At 52.6% G+C, this 24,114-nt stretch overlaps 1 protein-coding gene across 3 annotated transcripts in view; it reads right to left on the bottom strand.

The window, feature by feature from the left end:
- Positions 1 to 659: 659 nt before the first annotated feature.
- The window catches only part of PDGFRB (platelet derived growth factor receptor beta), a 34,585-nt gene continuing 11,130 nt past the window's right edge, over positions 660 to 24,114 (bottom strand). For all 3 annotated transcript variants that reach the window (XM_075102707.1, XM_075102708.1, XM_075102706.1), the window contains 22 exons: positions 20,819 to 20,896; positions 19,009 to 19,308; positions 18,302 to 18,571; positions 17,889 to 18,016; positions 17,365 to 17,539; positions 16,607 to 16,799; positions 16,279 to 16,394; positions 15,612 to 15,738; positions 15,245 to 15,456; positions 14,388 to 14,482; positions 13,982 to 14,114; positions 13,455 to 13,559; positions 13,235 to 13,345; positions 12,701 to 12,854; positions 11,147 to 11,313; positions 10,766 to 10,884; positions 9,441 to 9,563; positions 7,895 to 8,006; positions 7,498 to 7,597; positions 7,273 to 7,378; positions 6,529 to 6,767; positions 660 to 6,019 (listed from right to left, as the gene is read on the bottom strand). In XM_075102707.1, coding sequence (XP_074958808.1) covers positions 5,869 to 6,019; positions 6,529 to 6,767; positions 7,273 to 7,378; positions 7,498 to 7,597; positions 7,895 to 8,006; positions 9,441 to 9,563; positions 10,766 to 10,884; positions 11,147 to 11,313; positions 12,701 to 12,854; positions 13,235 to 13,345; positions 13,455 to 13,559; positions 13,982 to 14,114; positions 14,388 to 14,482; positions 15,245 to 15,456; positions 15,612 to 15,738; positions 16,279 to 16,394; positions 16,607 to 16,799; positions 17,365 to 17,539; positions 17,889 to 18,016; positions 18,302 to 18,571; positions 19,009 to 19,308; positions 20,819 to 20,867 — 3,285 coding nt within the window. In that variant the 5' untranslated portion in view covers positions 20,868 to 20,896 and the 3' untranslated portion in view covers positions 660 to 5,868. The remainder of the gene's footprint in view (positions 6,020 to 6,528; positions 6,768 to 7,272; positions 7,379 to 7,497; positions 7,598 to 7,894; positions 8,007 to 9,440; positions 9,564 to 10,765; positions 10,885 to 11,146; positions 11,314 to 12,700; positions 12,855 to 13,234; positions 13,346 to 13,454; positions 13,560 to 13,981; positions 14,115 to 14,387; positions 14,483 to 15,244; positions 15,457 to 15,611; positions 15,739 to 16,278; positions 16,395 to 16,606; positions 16,800 to 17,364; positions 17,540 to 17,888; positions 18,017 to 18,301; positions 18,572 to 19,008; positions 19,309 to 20,818; positions 20,897 to 24,114) is intronic.

Here is a 24,114-nt window from a genome sequence, read left to right as displayed (position 1 = left end):
TACCAATGAATTCCTCATCCCAGAGGGAGGGGAGAAGAACCCAGCTCAGAGGAGAGCAGGACATATTGAACCCTGTGCAATCCAGTGTGGCTCCTGCTGGTACCCTGCCCCATTCCTACCCCCAGTCTCTCCCACCACCCTGAGCTATTAAACTGCATGGAAAAATCAACAGCACTGTGGTATCCCCCATCTCCTGCAGCCCAACACTGTTCAGTCTGGCAGCTCCTGCATCGCTACCCTGACCTGAGCTCAGACCCAGCAATGCCCCCAAGGAGCATGTCAAGCCCTTGTTGGGGGCTGCTGGCCCAAACCTCTGGCACTGCGGATACACATGGAAACCGTTCCTTGTGTCCTTCCCCCTCCCCACCTCCTCCCAGTGCTACAAGGCCCACAAGCTTGCCAGTTACCAGAGAGACAAGGCAGATCCTGCACTGTTCGCAGCCCCTTTTCCTTACCACGTCTCTGGGCTCAACTGTTGCCTTGCTGTGCTTCTCTCTGCCTGGCTCCCAGCTTGGCTTTCACTCAACATTGGGGTCACGCACAGTGTATTAACATGCTTAGCTTTCACCCACGACATGGTTAATCTGTATTCCCAGCCCCATCTGAGTGTGAGAAGGTGGCAGCAACAAAAACCAGGGAAACAAAGGAAGAGATGGAACTTTGCAAAAAGAAAACCACCTTTATTTTTAAACTCTTTCTTTAAAAACATATTTGTAAAAGTTTACATCATAAAAATAATATCTCATGGCTATAGATGTGACATAGTACAAATCCTACAAATACCTCTGTAAACCTAGGAAAATGTTAACTCTTTGGTACCTTAGTTCAAACTCTGTTTTCTCCTTTGCCCTCAGGATGGTTTCTGACAGACAGTGTGGAGGCAGGTGCTGCTTCTGTTCAGAGATGCTTCAGAGTAACATTGTGCTGCCAGCAAGCCAGCACAGCAGGAGGGGGAGAGGGCAGAGGGCACGCTTTGGTCAAACTTTGCAGTTATGGTGCAATCCATGAAGGAGGAAAGGACAGGAACAATGGGATGCTGCAGGCCTCCCAGTATGAGTTGGCTTCCCTGCCTCCTCCCACTCCTGCAAGAGTCATCTCTCCAAAGTGCCTCTGGAGCTAAAATGGAGCAGTTCCCCTGGCTTTGCCAAAGCCAACTGGATCCCTCTTGGCATGTCCCAGAGACTTCAGCCCTCCAGGAGAAACATGGGAATTATGTTGGGAGCCCAGCAACCCATGTGCTGACCCAAGAAATCTGATTTTTGAGTGATACCTGGCCTGCCCTGGGCAAGTCCCACAGATGACATTGTTCCTCCACTGTTACATTCAGCCCTGGCCGCTCAGCATCCAGGCTGGGCCAGGGCTGCTGCAGGAAGGACCTGTGCATGGCCCAGGAGCTGCCCGGCACCCAGTGAGGCCCTGCAGCTGCCCTGGCTGCTCTCTGCCTGTGCAACCACCTGGGGCAAAGGCTGCCAGAAGGCTGCCAAGGGCTGCGAAGGGCAACCTTCATGTTCTCCAAGTGGGAGCGCAGCCAGGCTGTGTCCGGCATCCCTGCAGCTGGCTTGGCAGCCCACTGCTCTCCTGTCCATGTGGGACATCCTGTGGTTTGCTCCGTGAACTGGCCACACCAATCCTGGGATCTGAGCTAAGCACTGAGCTCAGCCAGAACCCTTCCTCGTGCCTGTGCATTGAAGCATGGGGTTTGCCTCTTTAGCGCATTAGCTGACATCTCCTTTTAGAAAAAACCCCCGGAAGGAGACATCTCTGAAATCCCCTTCTCCAGATCTGGCCAGCTTTACAGAGGCCCAGCTTCCCCACAGCCAAAACCTAACCCACTGCCCAGTACCCTGTATTTGTGGTGCTGTCTCTCCCCCAGCCCAGAGCCCTGACTGGGAAGAAGGGGAAGAGCCATTTCTCACTTATGGCTGACTTCCTCCTGGCTGCACATCTGCACTGCACTTCTGCCTCCCATCCCCATGGGACTCCACCACAGTCCCCTTGGCAGGTGAACAGAGACAATTAGTTACAAGTAAAGTCCGCTGTGCTCTAGATTTCTTAACACAACACAAACAAACACTAAACGTGACACTCTCACTTAAAAAAATAATAAAACGCTCAAACCGAGAAGGACAAAAGGATTAAAACCTGTGCACACATCAGTCTGAGAAGCATCTTAAATGTGGAAAGAGACACCAAAGTGTCGCATTAGTTTCTGGGATACACTTAGGTATGTATGAAATAGTGACTGGCAGTAGGATTATGCATATACTGGTGCTGATAACAATGTAACAGCTGTAGAGTAAAATATAATCTACAAATAAAAGATATTGCACTAGAGATGGGCCCAAGCTGTGCCATGTGTCCCTTTTTTGGGGGGCTCAGTTTGGGTCCACCTCTAAACACAAAAACACACCCAAACAAAAATACAGATCATTGAAACTAAAAACACGGAGGGACTGCTTCCCTTCAGAGTCTCACCGGAGAAATTATGGCTACAAAACTGATGGGCTCAGAACAGCCAACCATTTCTCCTGGCGCTCACCCGCCGGGCCATGCAGGGACTGGAATGTCGGCAGCAGAGAGAGAGGGAGTAGGGGGCTGGAGCTGGCTCCCCAAGTGGAGAGACCTTGCCGGGGGGGCTGCTGTAAGCCTCAGCCCTGCCAAGCTCTCTGAGGAGAGTTGCAGGGACACGTAACAAAGCGTGTTGGCTTTGCTGCCAGCCTGTCCCTGGCTGAGAAGGTCTGCTCGCTGCAGTGGGTGTGCATGCCCTTGCTAAATGGTGATGGGAATAGTTGAATAAGGACAGGAAAGTACCACAAAGTGCAACACTTGGCCCTTGCAATCACAGGGCCAAAGGCAAATATTTGGTCATATGTCTCTGGAGTGGAGGGTGGTACCACTTTACCAAGAGTCTGGCGTACCTACTTTAAGAGGAAGGGGGAGGTGGGGGTAGCACCCCGTCAGCAGCCAGAACAGGTTTTGATGCAAAGAATAACTACAATAAATCTACAAATGGAACAAAATGCAATAGGCATCCAAGTGTAGCTAATGTCCAGCTAACAGGACAGGATACCTGAGTTCCCCCAGCAGGGAGAAGAAATAGATCTCTTCCAGAACTGTGGAAACTGTTATAGTGGGAAGTTAGTAATTTAATTAGCAATTCATTGGTACAAGATGGAGTTTAGTACAGGATTTTTGAAGTAAATAAGCAAACGGCCAAAGGGAGGGTGAGAAGGGGTTAACTGGTAGGGAAATCTTTGGGCTGGACAGAGGTAGTAAAAGTAGCTCTCTAGGGTTGCTCTTAATGCTAGAAGTATTTAATATTTTTATTAGTCAGTCCAGCCCAAAAATAACAGTTTGTTAACAAAATGTGCTGATGACCCAATGTCTGGAACAGTGGGGAGTATCTTGGTTAGAAATGCTGGAAGAGTAGAAAGACGTAGGTGCTTAGACTGGTCAGAGGATGACTCCAAACTACCAGTATGTTGTGGCTGGGAAAAGGCCAACATTACCCAAAGCCACACCAGCAAGTCAAACCCAGTACAGACCAGAACTATTAATGCCCTGTGCGAGGCCTAGATTTGACCTCACCTGGAGTACTGGGTATTTCTGGTCACCTTTGATAGAGAAGGACGAATTAAAAATGGAGCTGGTGCAGACAGGGACTGTTAGGATGATCTGATATGCCATCCTATGGGCTCAAGTTGCAGTGACCTGGATCCTACCAAGCACCTTACATGTTAGAAAAATAAAGTGGTCTGACCCCAGGGATCTAATGAGTTACTGCTTCTCCGTGGTTAGGATCATTTCATGAACTGTGGCCACAGAAGATGGCTCCTTCATTACAAGCAGAAAGAACAGAGCATGGAAAAACAGTTGTCATTCACAGTGTGTTTCCTATGGATGGTGGGGAATCTGACCACACGGGCTGAAAATATACTCCACTGGCTGCCAATAAAAGTGCTATTTCTTATGTTCACATTTTACCAAGGACATCAGCCCACAAAACATCTACTCCTTTTTTAGCTGCATAAAAGGCAGCATTGCAATGACAGACAACTTAAAACAGAAGCTGTTTTGCTGGGGATTTCTGGCAGAAGTTTCATATTTTTAAAAAAATAACTCTCAGTGGCTCTGATTGAATTTCTGAATTTGTAAACCTGCCTGTGCAGTTTTGTAGGATGCACAGAGAGATGTGCATGAGTAAAGGCAACAAAGGGGTTAATGGGAGTGGGGGGCATGCAGCGAACAGAGCTCTGTGCAAGGTGACCCTTTCCTTTCAGGAAAAAACCCTGCTAGTTTCTATGGTGTCAGAGCTGTAGTTTTGGGGGTCTAGCTTTCATCTCTGCAGAGGTGGGGTTCACCACTGATTTCAAAATCCTGCTGTTCCTCCTTTGAGTCTCCTCATTCAAGTGGCAGCTGAGAGCACAAGAAGTCCCAGGCCTGCCTGTAGGAAGCAAGGAAGGGGGCGAGAAGCAGGAGGAAAGTCTCTGCCCTTTTATTCTTCAAAACACTTTCCAAGAGAGAGGAAACCTCCCCGATTCCTCTTGCTCTGCTTGATTCCCCATGATACTTCATCCACAGCCCTGGGAGGCTGCAGGTGGCTGTGCCTGGCCCCTAGAAAGTGGCAGGGTGTGAGATACTGTTCAGCTGTGACCAAACAGCTTTTCAGCCTCTCTCCCTCTCTCTCTTTTGAGATGTCCCTGGGTTGGTGTTCTGGCATCCTTATTGCTCCCCATGGTATTGCTATGACTCAGGAGGGACTGGTGAGACCTCCCATCCTGAGAAGGGGTGTTCGGGTGAACAGTCTATCAAAAGGGAGCCCTTGCTTCCCAAAGATAAGGCACAAAGATTTTGCAGCTGGCAAGGTTATATGATTTCCCAGCGGATGAGCTGGGCTTAGTGGCAGTATATTAATGAATAGCCATAGTGCTTCCTTATACTGGCCCTGGCTAGTGGATTAATGTATTTGTTCCCTTTAAATCTTCAATGGAGAATAATTAGCTTAGTGTCCACACAGAAGACACAAACAACACTAGAATGCCCTCTTTGCTACGACAAGAGAGTCACTGTGAGAGCATTTTGAGTTCCTGGCATGCTTCTGGTGCCATGCTGGGTGCAAAAGGATTCGGGGTGTGACTACCCCTCCAGATGGGTGCAGAGCTGTGCCCCAGATCCATGGGTAGTACCTGTAGTGCATGTGATGCTCTATCCACCGTAGAAGAGCTGTCAAGAAAGGAAAACTGTGACTCAGTATCTCTGAGACGCTGGCTGGCCTCTCCAGGACTTGGCTGTGCTTGGAGGAGAATCTACCTAATGTACTCTTGATCTCCAGCAGCTGAAGGTTAGTGTCATAGGTTCTCTACACCCCAGCAATGGGCTCCAAGCCAATCATCTGTCCCAGTGGCATTTCACAGAACCATGGTGTGGCTGGTGCTGAGACCATCAGAGAAGTGCTGGTGCTGAGGAGATGAAACTCATTGCCATGGAGAGGGAAGAGGCTGGAGTATCATCTTAGCAATGCAGAAAGTGGCGTCTCTTGCGGGGATCCAACCAACATCTTCTACTTGAAAAGAAGATGTTGGTCTGTGAGATGTCTCCCTCCTGCAGTGGTTTGATCGCTGAGGAGGATGTGGCAGTGATCTGCAAGGTTGCTGGCACTGAGCCACCTCTTTGTGATGGGGAAGGGGATGGCAATGGGGAAATGTCTTTAATTCCCCACCCAACACTGGGAGATGTGAGGAAAGGAGGAAAGCTGGGAGAGGTGGTGATGTCCAAATGTACAAGTGCAAAGCATGTCTCTCTGCGATGTCTGGGTCAGCCCCTCAGCTGGTGTTGCTGTGGGGAGATGCAGAGTCAGCCCAGCTCTGACTACAGGAAACTCTCCTCCACCTCTTGGTGCCCTGTGGTCGGCTCCTGGAAGCCTGGCTGGGGGTCGGATTCCTGCTCCTCATCCTGCCGGAGGCCCAGAGGGCTGTCACAGGATATTGTTGATGATGTGTTGGCCTCGTTCAGCGTAGAGCTGAAGTGAGACAAGGAGGAGAGAGAAATGAGTGCCTTGTCCCAAGTCTCCTGCTGAGAGAGGATTCCCAATGGCTGAGAAGCGTGACAATCTCCTGGCAGCCCCAGTCTATCTGAGTAGCTTTCCACAGGGGGACCGACAATATCACTTGGGTCTATTCAGCCCTCAAACACCACATACAGCTAGCTGGACTCTGCAGACTGTGCGCCCCCGTGTGCCATACCCCTTGTAAGTGGGGTCTCTCTCTGTGCCAGCTGATGTACGGAGACATGACATGACACCCTGTCTTAGCTCACACCCCAGATACTCTGGATCATCTTCATCCCTGCAGGCTCATGCAAGGTCACAGCACCTCAGATGGGGATGACACTGCCCTCCCTCTCTCCTGGTAAACCCACTCCTGGTCTGTCCCATAGCAGAGTGTCCCCTTTTCCTCTTTAGGCCCCCGCCCCCATTTTCAGATTTGGGCAGTTAGGGGAAAGGACAATATTCTGAAAGGATGTTTTTACCTGGCCCGGCTGATGGAGGCCTCCTGAGGGAGATCACAGATTGCCTCAGGTTTGGGGTCAGGAAGAGGGATGATATAATCATTCTCGCCCCCGTTCTGGTGCACGGCTGTGTAGAGGATACTGCCGGTGGGGGAGCTGGGAGTGAGCCTGGCATTGTTCAGCCCAGGGATTGTGGGTCGTGTGCGGACAACAGCGGGATGGTCACTCTTCATGAACTCTTCATCCACCTGCTGGTACCTCTGCTCTCGCAGGGCAGGTTACCAAAGAAACGGGAAGGTCTTGTGAGTGGAGAAAATGCACTTGTGTTGTATTTGCTTTACCTGTATGCTAGGCTTTTTCTAGAGGGGCTGGCATCTTCTAGCTGGGTTCTGCTACCCTGACTCCACCAAAGACAGATCACGAACATTTCCTAAGAGAGAGATCAGGGGCACAACTCCACAGCTCCGAAATATCAAAACAGTTGGAGACAGGTTTTTGGTCTCCTGCCAGTTCTAATTTCTGCAGTTGCTGAGGTAGCAGCTGCCTGTCTGGCAATGCCAGTTGTCTCAGCAATGTCCCCAGGATGCCCAAACTGCCTTCATTGGATGTTCAAACTAATGCAGCCTTAGTCGCAGCAAAATCCTCTGACGCAGCAGCATTAAACACTGGTCTCCAAACCCTAATTGAGAGCCCTAACCAAGGCAGCATCCTCCACAGAGCACTGACTCTCTTCCATCCCTCTAGCACAGGACCCTTAGAACATACCTTTCTGTAGCAATCCACCAAGAGGTTTCCCATAAGCACAACCAACTGTGAGAAGGATGGTCTGATCTCAAACTTCTCCTCCCAGCACTTCTGCATTATATCGTAGCTAGTAAGAGGGAAGAGAGAGCACTCTGGTGAGTTAGCAGGTAGGGAAAACAGAGGCAGAAATGCTTCTGTAGTTTGTGTAGGGCAGGCCCAGGGCAAACACGTGTGAGCAGTGCTTACATTTCATCAGAGGCATGGGTGGGTTTGGACATCCGATAGCCACGTTTGATGGCGTTGTAGAACTGTTCGTTCATCGGCAGTTCGGGGTATGGCGTTCCCCCTGGGTGTAAATGGAGAGCAGGAAGTCAGGCTGGTGGATTGCGTGCCACTCCATGCCAACATGCATTTCACACCAAGGTTTCAGTTTTTCTTTACCTTTCTCATTTCATTTCACTTCCAAATGGCAGCGTCAGCATGGGGAAGAAGGAGACAGGGAATGAAGTGCTACTCTGACCTTACCTACTCTGGTAAGGTTGGGACTTGGGGGTTAGAAATGGATTTCTATTGTCTTTGGGAAGGGATCCTGCTAACATGCTACCAGACCTACAGACAGCACCATGATCTCTAGGGCGCTTACCTAGAGTGAATATCTCCCAGAGGAGAATCCCAAAGGACCACACATCACTCAGGGTGGTGTAGAGGTTGTTGAAGATGCTCTCTGGAGCCATCCACTTAAGGGGCAAGAAGGTCTAAGAGGAAAAAAATGGAACAAGAAGAGAGTCAGCTGCATCTACAGCACTTATTTCAACAGGTGAGAGCCTGACACCCAATTTACAAGCAGAGAAGACCCTTCAGAGCAGCCCATCAGCCCAACACATCTGCTGACATCTGCTGTCAGCCACTTCTTGGAGGGACCAGTTTCCTCTTTCCTTGTGCAGGATGAACCCATCAGGCAGGAGGAAAGAGTGGGTGTGCTACATCCATTTTCATCACTGTCCTGGCTGCCATGATGAGCTGTCATGGTGTACATTCTCTGTTCCCTAGTTCTTGGGGAGTCCACTGACTTGTACAACACGACCACAGCACTTCTGAAGGGAGTCCAGGCCTACCTGGACCTTGTAAACCTGAGACCAGGCTGGAGAGGGCTATGGGATGACCAGAAAAGAGCCGAAGGACACATCCAGCTTTTTCCTGCTCTTAATCAGAGTGATACATGAAAAGGACCCTCGCTTGACTGGCTTGTATGCAGCACTGGCTGTGTGTTCCTGGGATTCACTTGCACAATGAATACAAAAATAATCTCCAGGAAGGATTGCAAAGGGGCCTAGTTTCATTTCCTATTTTGGAAGGAAAAGGCACTACACCAAGGCTGGACTGGAAAACCCCAGCCCCTCTGCAGGAGGGTCTCCATGCCCAGACACTGAGTGCCTGTCCGCCATCCCGTGCAAATGGGAGAAAGCACAAGAGAAGTTAAGTAGTTCATAGAGTAGATAAAGACTGGGGTTTGAGGCACCTGGCTCCACTCTCAGCATCCCCGGCCTCAGTTTCTCTGTGATTTACATGGCCTGCTTTCCTTGGGGTTGCACGTTCCCAAATGCCCCGGGGCTGGAGTGGACATGCTGCTGTTGTTGAAGTCACAGGGCAGGTTCTGGGGAAGCTGAATTACAGCTTCATCCTCTCCTGCCTCGAAAGATTGGAGACGTCTTTCTGGAAAGTAACTGCTTGCAGGAAAACACTTCCTCCTTACCCTGTGGTCTAGTGGTTAGAGCCAAAGTCTGTGACCCTCTTCCCAGAGTGTCCATTGACTCACTGAGGCACTGTCAATCTGCCTAACCTTGCACTCCTCCTGCCTGCAGCTCAGGACTGGACTCAGCGCCGTGCAGGGAAGGGATGCAGCACTGCTGCCAGTGATGGGCTGTACAGGGGACAATCCTTAGTTTTGCTGCTGCTGCCCATGTTCTTCTGTGAGAGCCTGGAGATATGGGCATGCAATTTTGCTGCTCCACAGTGTGCAGAGCACATCAGGTGCAGGATGGTTGGCCATTGACACCACCTCCTGCGAGTCCTGCCCTGTCACCACCCCGGGGCACAGTGATGGACAGGAGACTCACAGGGAGAGCATGTAGGGGATGCCAGGCCCAGAGCCCCAGCAAGAAGCAGCCTGCATGACTGCTGGTACTCACACTGCCTTTGGAGATATAGTTGGAATCCCTCATGATGTCCCTTGCCAGGCCAAAGTCACAGATCTTCACCAGCTTCCCCTCACAGATGAGGACGTTCCTGGCAGCCAGGTCACGATGCACACACTGCAGGGGGGATGCAGGGCACTGTCACTGTGAGGGGCCCCCAGACAACCTGAGGAAGCAGCCCAGCTCCAGCACCAGCCCATTTCTGGGGTTACAGGTACAGGAATCACCTCACATCATTTGAGGCATCTCCTCCACCTCTAGGGACAACCATCGCTCAAAGCTACTAGCAGAGCTACCACATGTTTGCTGCTTGCCTGGGATGCTACTGTCCTGTGACAGCAATAGTCATGCAAATCTGGCAAGGGCAATTTGAACAACCCAGCAGAGAGGGAATTGCCAGGGCTTGACCAAGCAAGGGGGTTGGTGGGCTGGCAAGGAAGGGATGTCTCCATCTCTGTTTGGACAACGCACCCCAACAGTCTGAAGACATTAGAGTTACACCAGGCTAGCTTGTGCCTCTTGGTTTGCCAGCGTGTTGGATGTTTTCCATATGAACAGCCCCGAGGTTTGCCCAAGACCCTGCCATACTAGTGAGCATGATGATATTACACCATTGACAAGCATGACTCTGGGAAGCTGGGAGCTACTCTTCTGTGCTCCATGGGGGAGCCCTGACCATGCACTTTTGGGGATCAGGCTGGAGGCAGACAGCCAGGAATTCCTCTCTGCATGTCATTGACGCCATCCCTACCCCTTCTCTTAGCCCTGCCCTGTGTGATGTTTCACACAGTCCAACTTCATTACTGCCTGCCCTGGGCTAAGCCAGACCTTAGGAAATCACAGAGCCTAGTCCTCTGTGGTGGCTTAATTTCCACTAAACAAGCACTTCTGATGAGGCCTGGAGGGTTCATAACATGTGGTGCAACAGGGGTGTCTATGGAGAGTAGTAGCTCTGCTGCAGAGTGCCTTGTGCTTTAGCACAGGGAGGCTATCGCTATTTGGTCATCCTGGTAAACAGGGATGATATAATGCCACAGCTGTGTTGCACATGGCTTGGGAGGAGCTCAGAGTCAGGGAATTTGAGGTCTGAAGCTCAATCTAAGCCAGGGTTAGCTGTCACATGCAAATATAGTTATGCTGATCCCCAGAGCTGTGTTTCCAAAGAGAAGTGGTCAGCAGCTCTTCAATTGCATGGCCATGTCTCCCATGAGGAGGTCGGCATAAACACAGGGACAGTGAGTGGAAGATGGCCACAGGACACAGGAGAGCACTGTTGGCCTCCACCACTGCAGGCACCATGGACCAGCCAGCATACGTACATTTTTGGAAGCCAGGAACTCCATCCCATTGGCCACCTGGAAGCTGAAGCCCACCAAGTCCATGTAGCTCAGGAGTGGAGACTCGTTTATCAGCGTCACCCGGTCTGTTCTTTCAGGAGCTGGAGGGCAAGCAGAGATGGATGTTGGCATTACTCAGCACACTTGTGGGCTGCCCACCAGCAGAAGGACCCACTGGGGATTGCTCTGCCTCCAGCAACAAGGGGACAGAGCCAGGACCTCCCATTGTGAGGGCATCTGCCACCACTGCTGGACTTGTCCCAAAGGTGACCTTTGGAATATGAACCACCCATCTCTGCAAGCAAAGGCATCCGGCACCCAAACTACAAGCACCTCTCTCTCCCACTGTGGCTGAGCTACTACCTGATGGGGAGTAGCTGTCCAGCTCGTACGGGGTGCCATAGTTAGAGGACTCGATGTCAGCATACTTGACTTCACCCTTCATGTCAGACATGGGCACGTAATCCAGGGAGTCATCCTTGCTCATGTCCATGTAGCCCCCATCGCTCTCCACAGACAAGGAGAGGTGACTGTGGGGAGAAGTAAAGAGGCTGTTCACATCCAGAGGAGAGGAGGAGATGCAGGGGATGGGAGCAATGATTTGTGGGACTGCAATTCCTGAATCCGCAGCCCCAACACTGAAATGTCGCACAAAGCAGGGAAAGAAGCCCTGCATCATGTATTCAGAGAAGTGCAAATGGCACTGGAGACCTCCTTCCACCACCTAACAGCCCTGGTGTCCTCAGTGCCAGCTTTAAACAGTCCTGCTGTATTCCTCTGTGGGTCTACAGGTGTCCTTGCCAATGGGCTTCAACTTCTCATGCTCACCTTGCCTGGCAGAGCACAGGCTTGGCTCAGCACACAAGCTTCGCAGGAAGGGGAGCCAGGGCCATGCAGCTCCATAGGCACCCACAGGGCAGGAGAGAAGGGCACCCAAGCCAGAGTGGGCAGGTGAAACCCTCCACCTTGGCTGTGCACATTCCCAGGCTGGCCCGGACTGGCCTGGAGAAGGCTGAACTGAGCAGGCAGGACACAACTGTCCACAGGTAAACCTTCCCAGTTAGAATCAGCAAATATCTGCACCCTTAAGCACCTCTCCCTTGAGTGAGCAATATCTGCATCTGGGAAGCAGCATCTTGAGGCCTTCCACGTGATGGTGCTCAGCAAGAGAAACCTGCTGCATGGCCAGAGCTGTGGGACACATCTCGACTGGCTTGGGAGGCTGTGCTCAGTGCTTAGGAGGATCTCAGATGCTTTCAAGAAAAAAGCACAGGAGGCAGCTGTGCCAATGTCATAACTCTGCTCTATTTCACTATTGTTTTGGTGTGCTGGAAGGAAATTCTGCTTTCTAACTTCCCATGGGACTGTTTCTGTGTGCTGATCTGCCTGCATCCCTTACAGCTGGCAACTGGTTGAAGGACCGTTTCCCTTTCCTTATAACACCTCTTGTGTAACTGCACTTCTTAATAGCACTTCTCCCTTAGGCTCCATGGCAACGTGACGTGCCCTGAAAATGCAGAGCTGAGGTCTCTGAGGGTTCAGACAAGCTGGGAAACCCTTCATCTTTGTGCTCAAAGCATAGCTGTGGTTATGCCAGTAGAGTTAACGATGCCAGGGAATATTCCCAACTGGCATGGAGCAGCCATTGTGTGTGCTAGCAAACTCAGCCTCCAGGGCACACAGATTGCCTTTGCTAACTCCCCATCTGCCAGAAACTGTTTGGAGGTGCTGGTTGGCACATGGGCCAATCTCACAAGGTAAGAGAGTAGCCAACTGTGTCCCAGTCCTGGGCCAGCATTTATTTTACTGGTCTGGAGGAAATGTAGGCATCCCTCCTGGTAGTACAAGCCTCCCTCATTGATGGGGGCTAGGATGGGGTAGGCACCAGGGAGGAGGGGAGTTCTGCTTTCCAGATACCTCTGCACATGGTCCTCCTTGGCGGTGTTCCCGTACACCTCTGCCTCTCGCCGTGCCTTTTCTCCATAGGACTGCAGGAATGTGTGCTTGTTGCGGTGCAGGTAGTCCACCAGGTCCCCATAGCGGCAGTACTCAGTGATGATATAGATGGGCCCTGGTGGGACAGAGCACTCATGTCAGCCCTGCCTCAGCCCCCCTCACTCTCCAGGGCAGCAAATTTCATCCCACAGGGACATTACCAGATTGCAGAACATCTAGGCAGGGCCAGGGGGAAAAGCCATCTTTCTGATACTGAGCATTTTTGGAATTTAAAATTTGTGTTTGGGGAGGGAAGTGGGAGTTAACAGAAACATGCCTTCTCAGTTTCAATCAGGTTGGAAGGAAAGGCTTTCAGAGCCCCACGAGGCTTTCCTAGGGGAAGGGTGAATAATTCTGAACCAGAAAACAGGAATTATTCTCTCTGAGGACAGTTCTCCTCCTCAGCACAGCCCAGGGCAGCAGGGAGAGGAGACAAGGTGCCCAGGACTCAGCTACCTCCTTTGGTGCAGGCCCCCAGCAAGTTGACAATGTTGAGGTGAGGTCCTAAGTGGCTCATGATCTTCAGCTCAGACATGAGGGCTTGCTTCTCGCTGCTCCGGGCAGTGGCTGTTGGGGAGAGCTGGTGTGAGAGGCAGGGCAAGGAGGGGAGTACATTGGCATGGTTCAGCCTCACAGCTTTGGGATGGGGGAAAGGCATGGAGTGGGGACAACTCACACTTGAGCATTTTGACTGCCACTTTCATGGTTGACTGTGAATGGCTCAGGCCGTGGGCTGTTGCCTCCACCACACGTCCAAAGGCACCAGAGCCGAGAGTGCGTCCTGTGAAGAGACAGAGAAGAGAAAAGGTTGGTGATAGTCTTCGAGGAAAGGTGAGATGAGGAGCTTGGAAATGACAAGTCTTCTGTCTGAAACCACACCAGCCTTGCTGCAGTCATCCTGGTGGGCATGGAGGTGGTGGTGAGCTATGATGTTTGTGGTTGGGGCTGGTTTCTGCCTATCTGGAAGGGAAGGAGCTTCCAGCCACAGGAAAGGATAGCCAGGAATAACCCAGTGCCTCATGGCAAAGACAGCAGCTGGCTTCCCACTGTGGTCCCAGATAGCTCCTCTGTTTCAGGACCACATCATATCTTGAGGTACTTCTGTGCCCTTTCTGGGCTGGTGTCTTCTGGAGATCCCAAACCCATTACACCCAGACAGCCAGAACCCCAGGGGCCCGTCAGTGGGACCTGCACAGCCTTTACCTAATACCAGCTTGTCCCTGGGCACCTCCCAGCTGGAGTCATAAGGGAGCTGCATGGGGTCCACGTAGATGTACTCATGCCCATCGGAGCTGACTGACTCGATCACCTTCCAGCGGATTTCATAACGAGGTTTCTGGAAAGGGGAGGAAAGGGGAAAGAGAGATCTGAGATGCTGAGGGTCAGGGAGGGCATGGGGGATGTGGATGGGCTTTGTCAGGGAGTCTTTTGTCCCTGTAGCCGTTGCCTCATGCCCCATCTAGCCTACAGATGCCAGGGGTCCGTGGTCCCTGGAATGGGTGGGACAATTTTCAGGCCCATGCTAGCAGGAGCTCACAGCTTTGCTCTTCCCAGCCACCCTGACATGGGGGTACCACTGTGGCAGCCTCGGAATGCTCTCCTCTTTTACCTTCTGCCACAGGACAATCAGGATGATCAGGGAGATGACGGTGAGGACCAGCAAGGCCAGGATGACAGAGATGATGACCACTTTGAACGGCAAGGCTACAATGATAACAGGGACAGCAGTTAGACTCCTCCAACCCTGCATGGCCTGGGTACCCTGGGGAAAGGAGGGGACAGCAGCACAGAGGGATCTCTGCACCCTTCCCCTTTCCCCCTCTAGCCACTGTCCCCCTCCTGCTACACACCTCCCCCAGGACATTGACCCTGAGCTCTCCTCTGGGTGGGAGCAGTCCCTGTCCTCTCCTGGGCAGACCTGCTCAGCATTTGCAAGGCCAACACCCCAGTGGTAATGGTGGGATGGGTTGTTACAGCCCATTGAAGGCCTTGCTGACCTGCGAGAAGTTTCACCATGGGAGGGTGTAAAGAGCTAGAGGGGCTGGTTTGCTTGGGGGTGAGCTGGCAGCTCCAGATCTGGGCTTAGACCATCCTTCCTGATACTGGGGATGTTCAGCGCATGGATGTTCAAGTCCGTGGCACCATCTAGTGACCCGCAGGCTAATAACAAGACACTGGGGACCTACTCAGGCACTCTCATCTTGCCTCCCTGGAGGGATGACCCTGCCAGTAGTGGGAAGAAGATGTCCATGGCCAGTGGACATGAGGGCTCCAGACTCCTCCTGGAGCAACTTTTCCTGCTCAACCCAAAGGAGGCTTCATTTTGGGCAGAATACCTAGGCTTTCTGCTTTTGAGGACTGCAGCCATCAGAGGGCAGCCCTGGCTCCTAGCACCTCCAGTCTTGAAGAACAGAGAGGAAAGCCTATCTCCCCATCGCTGGCTCAAACACCTCCTGCAGCACTCACCATGTGGGACCAGAGTGATATCCTGGGAGTTGGTGCCCAGGAAATTTTGCACGGTGCATCTCAGGAGCAGGGGCTCGTCCACCCTGAGCAGCTGCAGGGTGCTGTTCACACGGTACACCTGCAGCTCCGCGTGGTACGTGGCGTTGCTCTGCAGACCGATCTCCGTGGACTCATTCCCCAGCAGCCGGGTGGGCTGCCCCTTGGTGCTGCACCTGGCCCAGGGGAAAATAAAGGCACCTCTGAGGCAGTTGGGACCACACACCACCGTGGGATGCCTGGGCTTGTGGGCTAGTATGATGTGATAAAATATTAGTCTATTAAAATGCGAGAGCCCAGCCGTTCCCACAGGCTCCATCACTCCACTTACCATTTGATGTCGCTGCAAGCAGACCAGCTGATCTCTGGCTGAGGCATGCCCTCAGCAGAGCATGTTACAGTCTGCTCCCCACTGCTGGCACTGCTCTTCTCCCTGAGATCCACCACTTTGGCTGGCACTGAAACCAAGAGACACTGGTGGGAACTCATCCTTCACTTTGACTGCACGATGTAAGGGGAAGAGGATTCCCCTGTACCCCTAACATGGGCTGGGAGTGAGGGGACAGTGAGGTAGGACTCATCACAGCAATTGTGTGTAATTTTTTAACCTAACAGCAAACGGAGAAAGGGGTGATGGTGTCATGAAGGAGACCTGTTCACATTTATATTGCCTAGGGAACAGAGGAAACATAGGGGAGAGTGTTGGACATCAGAACTGCCCACCCATCTCTGCATCTACTATCTTGGTCCAGGGCATGAAGGCCAAGCTGCTGGTGTCTGGACTGCCTCCCTGTCCCCCTTGCTTTGAGACCATGAGTGAGATATTTCAAGTGAGCACATGTTTCTTGCTTTAATGCTCTTCCTTTGACCAAAACCACTCTAGAGCTGTAGTCAGAGGAGTAAGGGCTTCAGCCTGAGGGTCCTGCAGCAAAGGATGGAGCCATCCTTTGAGACTGCTCCCCCATTCCTCAGCTCCATGTCTGCATACCCATCCTCACCATTTATCTGCAGATGGAAGGACAGCTCCTGCTCATCATCCTCATTGGAAGCCCGGATGGTGTAAAATCCTCCTTCTTCCTGCTTCACCCGCACCAGCACCAGAGCTGTCTGGTACCTGGAGGAGACACAGTCCCTGAGTGATGGGTGTGGGAAGGCAACCAGGGACTGACAACGCTCAGAGATGACCAGCTCCCACCCAACTGAGGTATGATCAAAATCCACTCACAGAAAGGCTTTCAACCACCAACCCATGTCCAACCAGTGATTTGCAGCTTGCTTTGTGAATTATCCCCTCCCTGCACCCAGTGAGGAGTGATGAGACTTTACCTAGTTTCTGACAGGTTCCTGCTGGTGATGGTGAACTCGCTGCTGCTCTCCATGGTCAATGTCTTGTTGTTCTTCAGCCACACAATGTTGGGTTGTGGGTAGGCCTCCACCTCCACCTGGATGGTGTGGCTCTTGTGGACCTCAGCATACACCGTGCTGAGCAGGTCGGTGTGGAAGTGCACAAAGCCACGCTCTGAGAGGAGACAGGAGGGATAGGGGGGTCAGAGATAAAAAGAAACCCCTCTCCAGCCCTTTGGACAAAAAAGGATCTGGAACAAAACATCCTGAACACACAGAAGTGGTGGGACAGCTGCAGATCCATCCCTCAAGGCTTCAGGCTTGTGTCCAAGGGGAGAGGGGGTGCAGAACCACACTTCGGAGCAGGGGAGCTCACAGGGCAGGCAGCACGCAGGGAAAAGGCTGTTATGATGTAGAGAGGGGGCAGGTTTCTTCAAATGACATGAAAGAAGGACAGATGCAGATGGGAGGTGATGATTTGACCTCACAGTGCATTGGCACTGCCCAGTGCAGAAGAGCTCTCACCCACATCCTCAAGTGTCATAAAGGGTCCCAAAAGCCAAGAAGTGGGCAGGAGTGACTTGGGGTGAGGATTGTTTTTTTTGCCATGGTTACTAAGGACAGAAGAGAGGAAGGGAGAGAGCTGGGAGCTGTGTGGAGAGAAGAGGGTGTCACCCTGGGACATCCTGCCTGGACGCCCCCATGGTTTGCTGGCTTTGGGTACGGGGACAGCCACGCACCAATCACATGGACTGTGATGTCTTTCCGGTCCGTTTTCTCATGGTAACCCTCAGAGACATTGCAGACGTAGGTCCCGCTGTCCTCCAGCTCCGCATTCTGGATGATGAGGATGGAGCGGATCTCGTGTGTGGATCCGGGCAGGAAGTCGGTCACTGGCTCCACAGCCTTCCCTGCCTGCACAACGGGGACAGGAGGCATGGTCTGAGAAGTCAAGAACATGTTCTGCCATTGGAGCTACAAAGCCAGGCTGACAGGGAGAGAGAAGGAGCGGGTAGAGGACCCCAGTCTGGCTGCCACACAGACAGGGCGCATGCACTGATCAGGGGCCACTGAGACAGACAGCCTTAACCCAAGGATCTCCCCATCAAGCCTCCCCATGTGGTGGCAGCAGCATCCCACATCTTCTGCCATGGGGTGAAGCTTCCTATGAAGCTTCATCTAGGATACTGATGAGTGATTTCCATGGGACATCTGAGCAAAGGCTAGAGCTACTGCCCGGAGCCTGTGGGACTGGAGAACTCACTTGTTTGCGGGGATAATCCCAGTTGAAGTTGACTAGCTCATTGCCGCTCACGGTGCACATCAGGGTAATGTTTTCTCCCTGACGCACTATGGTCTGCACTGCGCTGATGGAGACATTCACAGATGAGACTGTGCGAAAGGTGAAAGAAAGAAATGAATAATGAAGGAAGGGATGACTGGGCTCCCACTCCATTTATCCTGGGTGGACTGGCCCACTGGAAAGTCTCTTCCCTGAGGGATGGAGCTGACACTTTGGTAGAACCCATTCTCTAATGGAGAAAGGACTAAATCCAACCTCCAAATTGAACAGAGGCATCACTAAGGAGACAGGGGGAGAGCTTTGCTGTCCCTGCCGTTGAGCTGAAGGAACAGTCACAGCAGGTGCGCAGGTATGCTAAGTCAGTGGCAGCTCACCCTGGATCCTGTAGACGTAGAAGGTATCTGAATCCACCTCCTGGTCATCCACAATTGCCCGGCAGAAATAGGTCTTATCCTCAAAGAAGCCTTTGAATCCCTGTTGTGGATCATAAGCAGCTGGGATGGGGTTCTCCACCTTTTTCTCATAGAGGGTCACATGCATCTGTGGGTTGGTCACACGGCATGGGATGATGGCCTCTGTGTAGCCCGTGATGAAGATGAAGAGCTCTTCAGAAGTGATTGTGGGGAGGAAGACTAGGGAGGGATCTGCAGGAAAGAGGGAACACTGGTTACAGAAAGCTGCTTGCAGCTGAACCAGGGCTGCTCTGTGCTCTTCCAGGACTGCTCCAACACAAGTCCCTGTCTCCAGACTGTTGGGATGTTTCTTTCCTTTTTCCCCATGGCAAAGTGGAGCTGCCATGTCATGGGGTTGCCAAACCTCTCCTGGGAGGGTGAGAGAGAGCCAGATGCTGCTGCCTAGCACCATTGCCTCCCCCACCGCTTGCCCCAACACACTGCACTTGGGCCTTTCCCATGGCCTGGCATACTAGAGACATGTTGCAGCCAGATGATCTGCCGTGAGGGCTCTCCTGCAATGGGAGGAAGGATTTTGGGGGGCCAGGTTCTTGGAGACAGAATGATAATTCAAAGCCCTCTTTCTCCTGGTTGCTAAACTCTGTGGAAATGCACATGCTGTCCCCTACCTGGAACATAGATGTACAGGGCTTTCCTCTCCGCTGGCTCTGGAGCCTGGTCAGGGCTGTAGGTGCATGTGTACTCCCCGGTGTCACGGCCTGTCACATTCCTGAGTGTGAGATTGCTGACGAAGACACCATCCCTGTGCTCCAGCGAGGCGGTGAGGGGCTGACCCTCCCGTTCCCAGACCAGCACGCTGTCCCCATAGCACAAGAGGGAGAAGGTGCTGTGGAGGCTGAGGACAAGCTCAGTATCTCCATTGGGTTCGATGTGCAGCCCGCTGCCACCGGATGCTATCTCCAGCAGACCTGGGAGAAGAGATGAGACCAAATCAGATTCCTCTGAAATCTGGGGAGAAGCATGCTGGAGCACAACCTCATCCCAATGTACTTTGTTGGTAGTGTCAGCCTTTAGCCTGAAAAATAACCTTTCTGGGTTTGTTCCCCTTAGTGTAGCCACCACCGACAAACACATGCTCTCTTCAGAAATGTCCTGTTGACCTAGACCTTGGTGGGTCACCCTTCATTCCCTGTACCTCCTGAAACACTTACTGGAGGGGAAATAAGACATCATGGGGTTTAGCAATGTTCAAAGTTGCCCATGTCTGTGGCAATGCTGGGTGGAGAATCCCCCATGTTATGCTTTAACTATGTCTGCCCCCATCCAACCTTTCTGCAAGGTAACTGTGCCCTCAGTGCCACCCAGTGCGGCCCAGTGTCATCGGGTGGTGAGCAGAAGAAGGCTGGCTCAGGAGGGATTTGGGGCAGCCATTGAAACTGTGGCTGTAAACAGAGCTGTGCTGGGAGGCAGCTGTGCTGTGATGCTGTTGCACCAGCCCAAGGGGCATCCTTGGTGAGGACGGGGCTGGAAATGGGGGTGACCTGAGCCTCCCCAACATGTTTGCTCACATTCTTGGCTTTTATGCATCCTGTAAGCTGGTATAGATGGCCTGGGGAGCCGACAGTACAGAGAGTACTGCTGACCCCAAAATGAGCCTGTCTCTGTAAAGGCAGAGGTAGGTCTCGGATGCACCTCTAAAGGCTTGGAAAGGCCATGCATTTAGTGGGCAAGGGGAAAAGGAGGAGATGAGGCAATTCCTGCTCTGCTGGCTGCTTCTCCACAGGGACAGTGTCAGACAGGACACAGACTAGGCTGAAACAATGTCAGTTTACCAGAAAGTGAAAAAGGAATGAAAGCAAAACCTTGCAGGAAATCCTTTGGAAGCAATAAAGCAGGCAAGGTCTTCCTGAATGGCTCCCCATGTCTCTTCCAGCTTCCTTGCTTCACCTTTTGCCCAGATGTCCCAGTGGGGCTGTGACATGTTCTCCTTCCTGGTGTCCCCACGGGTGAGCAGGGCAGCTGGGGACAGCCCCCAGGGACTTGCAGCAATGCTGTAGACAGCCCAGACGCAGCCAGGTGCCCCTTTGCCTTGCTGGGGGTGGGGTGTTATTGTATATATCGGGTCTGACCAAATCCTTCCTGCGGTGGGGGTGTCCATAATGTCCAGCTAATGTGGGTTCTTGGGTGTCTGCTAAGGGCTGAGTACGCCTGGCAGTGCTCCCTCTGCAAAGGTCTCCTCCTTCCATCCAGCTGTGCATCAGCATGAAGCAGGTGGGGACTTTACATTCACCCCACCATAGGACTGCGTCGGCATCAGCCCATGGACTGAGTCATTAGGAGGGACAGACGTGCCTGGAGTGCACTGTGCACCCCTGCGCCTCCCCACAGCATTGCCCCTTTCCTCCCCTTGCCCTGGAGTGAGCATCCCAGGGCAGCATTCCCGAATCCAGCACACACCTCCCCAGCCAGAGCACTCACCAGTGAGGATGAGTAGCCACAGACATGTCTTCAGAGAGGGGCGCAGCATGGCCGGCTCCGTGGCTCGGTTGCTGAATCCTGCCAAGAGCAAAGTGGGATGAGCGCAGCACTGCGGGCAAAGGAGGGGTCCCTCAGCCGCCCTGGGCAGGGGGGTTCCCGAGCCCCCACCGGGGCCCTGGGCTCCCTTCTCCACCTCAGAAACTTCCCATCTCTTTCCAGTTTTTAACTTTTCCTTCCCGGCAGGGTGGTTGGTTCCCTCTCACGCTGGATCTGCAGAAGGAGCTGTTTCTAAAGCATCTCCTGCTGGTAAACAGGGATTTTGCTGGAGGCTCCAGCAGTTGTGTCAACTCTTGCTCATCTCTGCTTGAAATGCCGCTGCCCCCGCTGCAGAGCCCTGCCTTTCTCCCTCCCTCTGCTCTACTGCTTGCCTTTTTTTCCCTTAGTTTTTGCTTCTCTGAGTCCAAGTGAGATAAAACTTGCTAGAAAACAGATTCCCCTCTAACCCTCAACATTTTCTGCTCCTTCCAATGAAATAAAACAAACCCAAAGAAACTTCACAAAAATCTGTTTCTTGTATTTAACTTTTAAATATATATATATTTTTAAAGGGAATATTTAAGAGGGCTTTTTAGTTAAAATTCCCTTTTATCAACATTTCTCATGAAATCTTTTCCACAGAGCATTTTCAGCCCGCCCTGGTGCAAACTGACAGCCCAGAAGAGGTAAGGTCAGAGGTCCCTAAGAGCAGTGGCGTCTGTCCCTCCTGTAAGAGGTGACAGGTAACCGTCCCCATCACACCTGCAGGGACAGGAAGGAGTAATCCTGAAAAGCAAAATGAAGAAGCTAACAAGGGGAAGAGTAAGGGGAAAGGTTTCCTCTGTGTCTGGACAAAGTTGGGTGGAAATTAGCTCAGTAGTCAGGAACTTGGGGACGCTCCTGTGTGGAGCTGAACTTCACAGATCAGCCACGCTGCAATCCAGGGCTGAGGTCCTGCCCTGCTGCTGGGCCACCTCCCCCCAACAAGCACAAGAGGCATTTTGAACCTGCTCCCAAGGCAGACCCCAAGGAGAAGTCCCCATGATGCCAACACAGTGCTCTGGGAAGCTTCTTGCCAGGCTCAAGGACAGCTAGTGGCAATCTGGACCTGCTGACCTGGCCCCAGGCACTGTCTCTTACTGAGCAGCTCTGCTGCCTCTTGGCCCTGGAGTGGCCTCCTGGTCTGCTTGATGTTAAGGAGGAAATGGTTTTTAAATGACGTGCACTTGTCAGATGTTTTTATTATTCTCTTGCTTTGGCTCAACAAAGGTCTGATCTACCAGCAAATCCTTCCAGGTCTCCAGCTTGTTTAGTAGCTTCACTCTCCCCCCTCCAGAAAACCCCTCCGTGACTTGTTCTCTTTTCTGCATTTGCCAGAGGGGATGAGAGTACTTAAGGGGAAGAGCTGGGGGTGGGTAGGATGAAAGGACCGAGGTGAAATTCAGGCTGTAAATGAACGTGACCTCACTGCACCCACCCTCAGAGAGCACCAACCTGCAGGAGAGAGGAGGAGGATGGACAACCTAATCTCACTGCCCCCCAAGGCACTGCCATGAGAACAATTAGCTTTGTTTCCCAATTCTCCTTTTCAGAGGTGTGTGATTCATCCATTTTTCAATGTTGAAGGTTGTAAGGACAACTGGGATCCTCTTCTTTCACCCCTCCCTGCCTGCATGCACAAGCCCCGCTGTATTGGCCCCTCACACCAAATATCTGCCTGCCAGCAGCTAAGGTCTTCCCAAGCTCATGTCCAGCTTTTAGCTGCCTGTCCAGCTTCATGGCTGTCACTGTTATTCCTGTTACAGGTGAGATCTTGGCTTCCTCTACCCGCACAGACAGGTCCCTCTCTCCATCAGTGATCTCTGCAGGATCACTGATGGGACAAACCACTGCTCTGCTGGAACCAGGGAGCCAGACGGGGGTGCATGCTGGTGCTTGGCTAGGATGGGTATTGCTTCAGCAAGCAGTGAGAGCCCTGCAGCCTCTGCCTGACGCCTCTGGCCGCCTCCCCTGTGTTCATAGCTGGTTTTAATAAAGCTGCTGGTTTTGTAGAAAGGCATTTCGCTTGGAGATGCTTCCCAAGCCGAGTGGGAGGGTGGCAACGTCTCGTAAAGAGTGGTGACCTCTCCCTTGTTTGTCTGCTCAGGACAGGGTGAGAAGCATGCTCGGAGATGCTGAGCTCTGCCCATCCTGCAGGATGCACACAGAGTCTGGCTAGCAGAAGGACAACCCTTTCTCTCCCTGTCACGGGGACATGTGTGCTTGCACATGTGGGTGCACCCAAGCACTTCACAAGGGATGCAAATGCACCTGGCTCACTGCCAGCCTTGAGAGCACTTGTTTCACTCCTCAATCTCAGCTTTTGTTCTCGGCAAGAGCAGTAAGATGCACTCTATGAGTGCCAGACAAGGAGGAGCTGAAGTGGGTGCAGCCCCGCTTAGTGATCTGAAACCAGGCACGCAGATGTTATCCCAACCCGGGACCCAAACACAGACACCTACATGGTACTCAGCTGCCTTGGATTGTCTTCTCCCAGCCCTACGGGTGAGCAGGGTGCAATGGACCCCTCAGACTCCTCCATCCTTCTCACCGGCCAGGACCTGAGCATTTTCAAGCCGTGGGACCATTTGCCTCCACCCATCCTGGCACATGCCTGGAGGCCAAAGAGGTTCTGCAGCAATGCCATGTCCAGTGCTCTTCACTTAGCCCTGCAGCTTTGTGGCAGGTTTTCACCCTGCAACCACCGAGGTGAAGCCCAGCTCTCCATCCCCACGCTACACCCCTCACCATCCTCTCTGCTCCACCAGCAGGGGTACAGACCTTCCTCTGCCCCTCTCAGGCACCATGATGCGAAGGCAAGCTGTCCTGGCCTGGCAGGGCAGGGAGTTTTCTCTTGAGCTGCACTGTTTATTATTCTAAAAGAGGAATTTGGCTGGGAGAGGAGACAGGAGGTCAGCTGGCTTGCAGGGAGGCCAGGCTGGCTGCGCGACACAGCCCTGCACCCACACTCAGCCCCACATGCCTGTGGGGTGGCTGCTATCTTCTGGGGGCTCGGGTCCCTAGGGCCACGCTGGGGGGGGGTCTGCTGAGCGCTGTGGGGGAGCACGGCTCCCCACCAGCCTGCACGCCACGTCTCTTCTCACCGCCGCGCTGCCGCCCAGCGAGGCTAGGAGCTGGGCACTGCGGGATCGTGGACGTCTGGGAGGGTTTTGAGTCCAAACGAGACACAGATACAGGAGACTGTCTCTGCCCGGTGACAC

Source organism: Phalacrocorax aristotelis, chromosome 8 (assembly GCF_949628215.1).
Source record: "Phalacrocorax aristotelis chromosome 8, bGulAri2.1, whole genome shotgun sequence".
NCBI lineage: Eukaryota > Metazoa > Chordata > Aves > Suliformes > Phalacrocoracidae > Phalacrocorax > Phalacrocorax aristotelis.
Note: the sequence above shows the minus strand (reverse complement) of the source record. Positions and strands in the feature narration are given on the sequence as shown.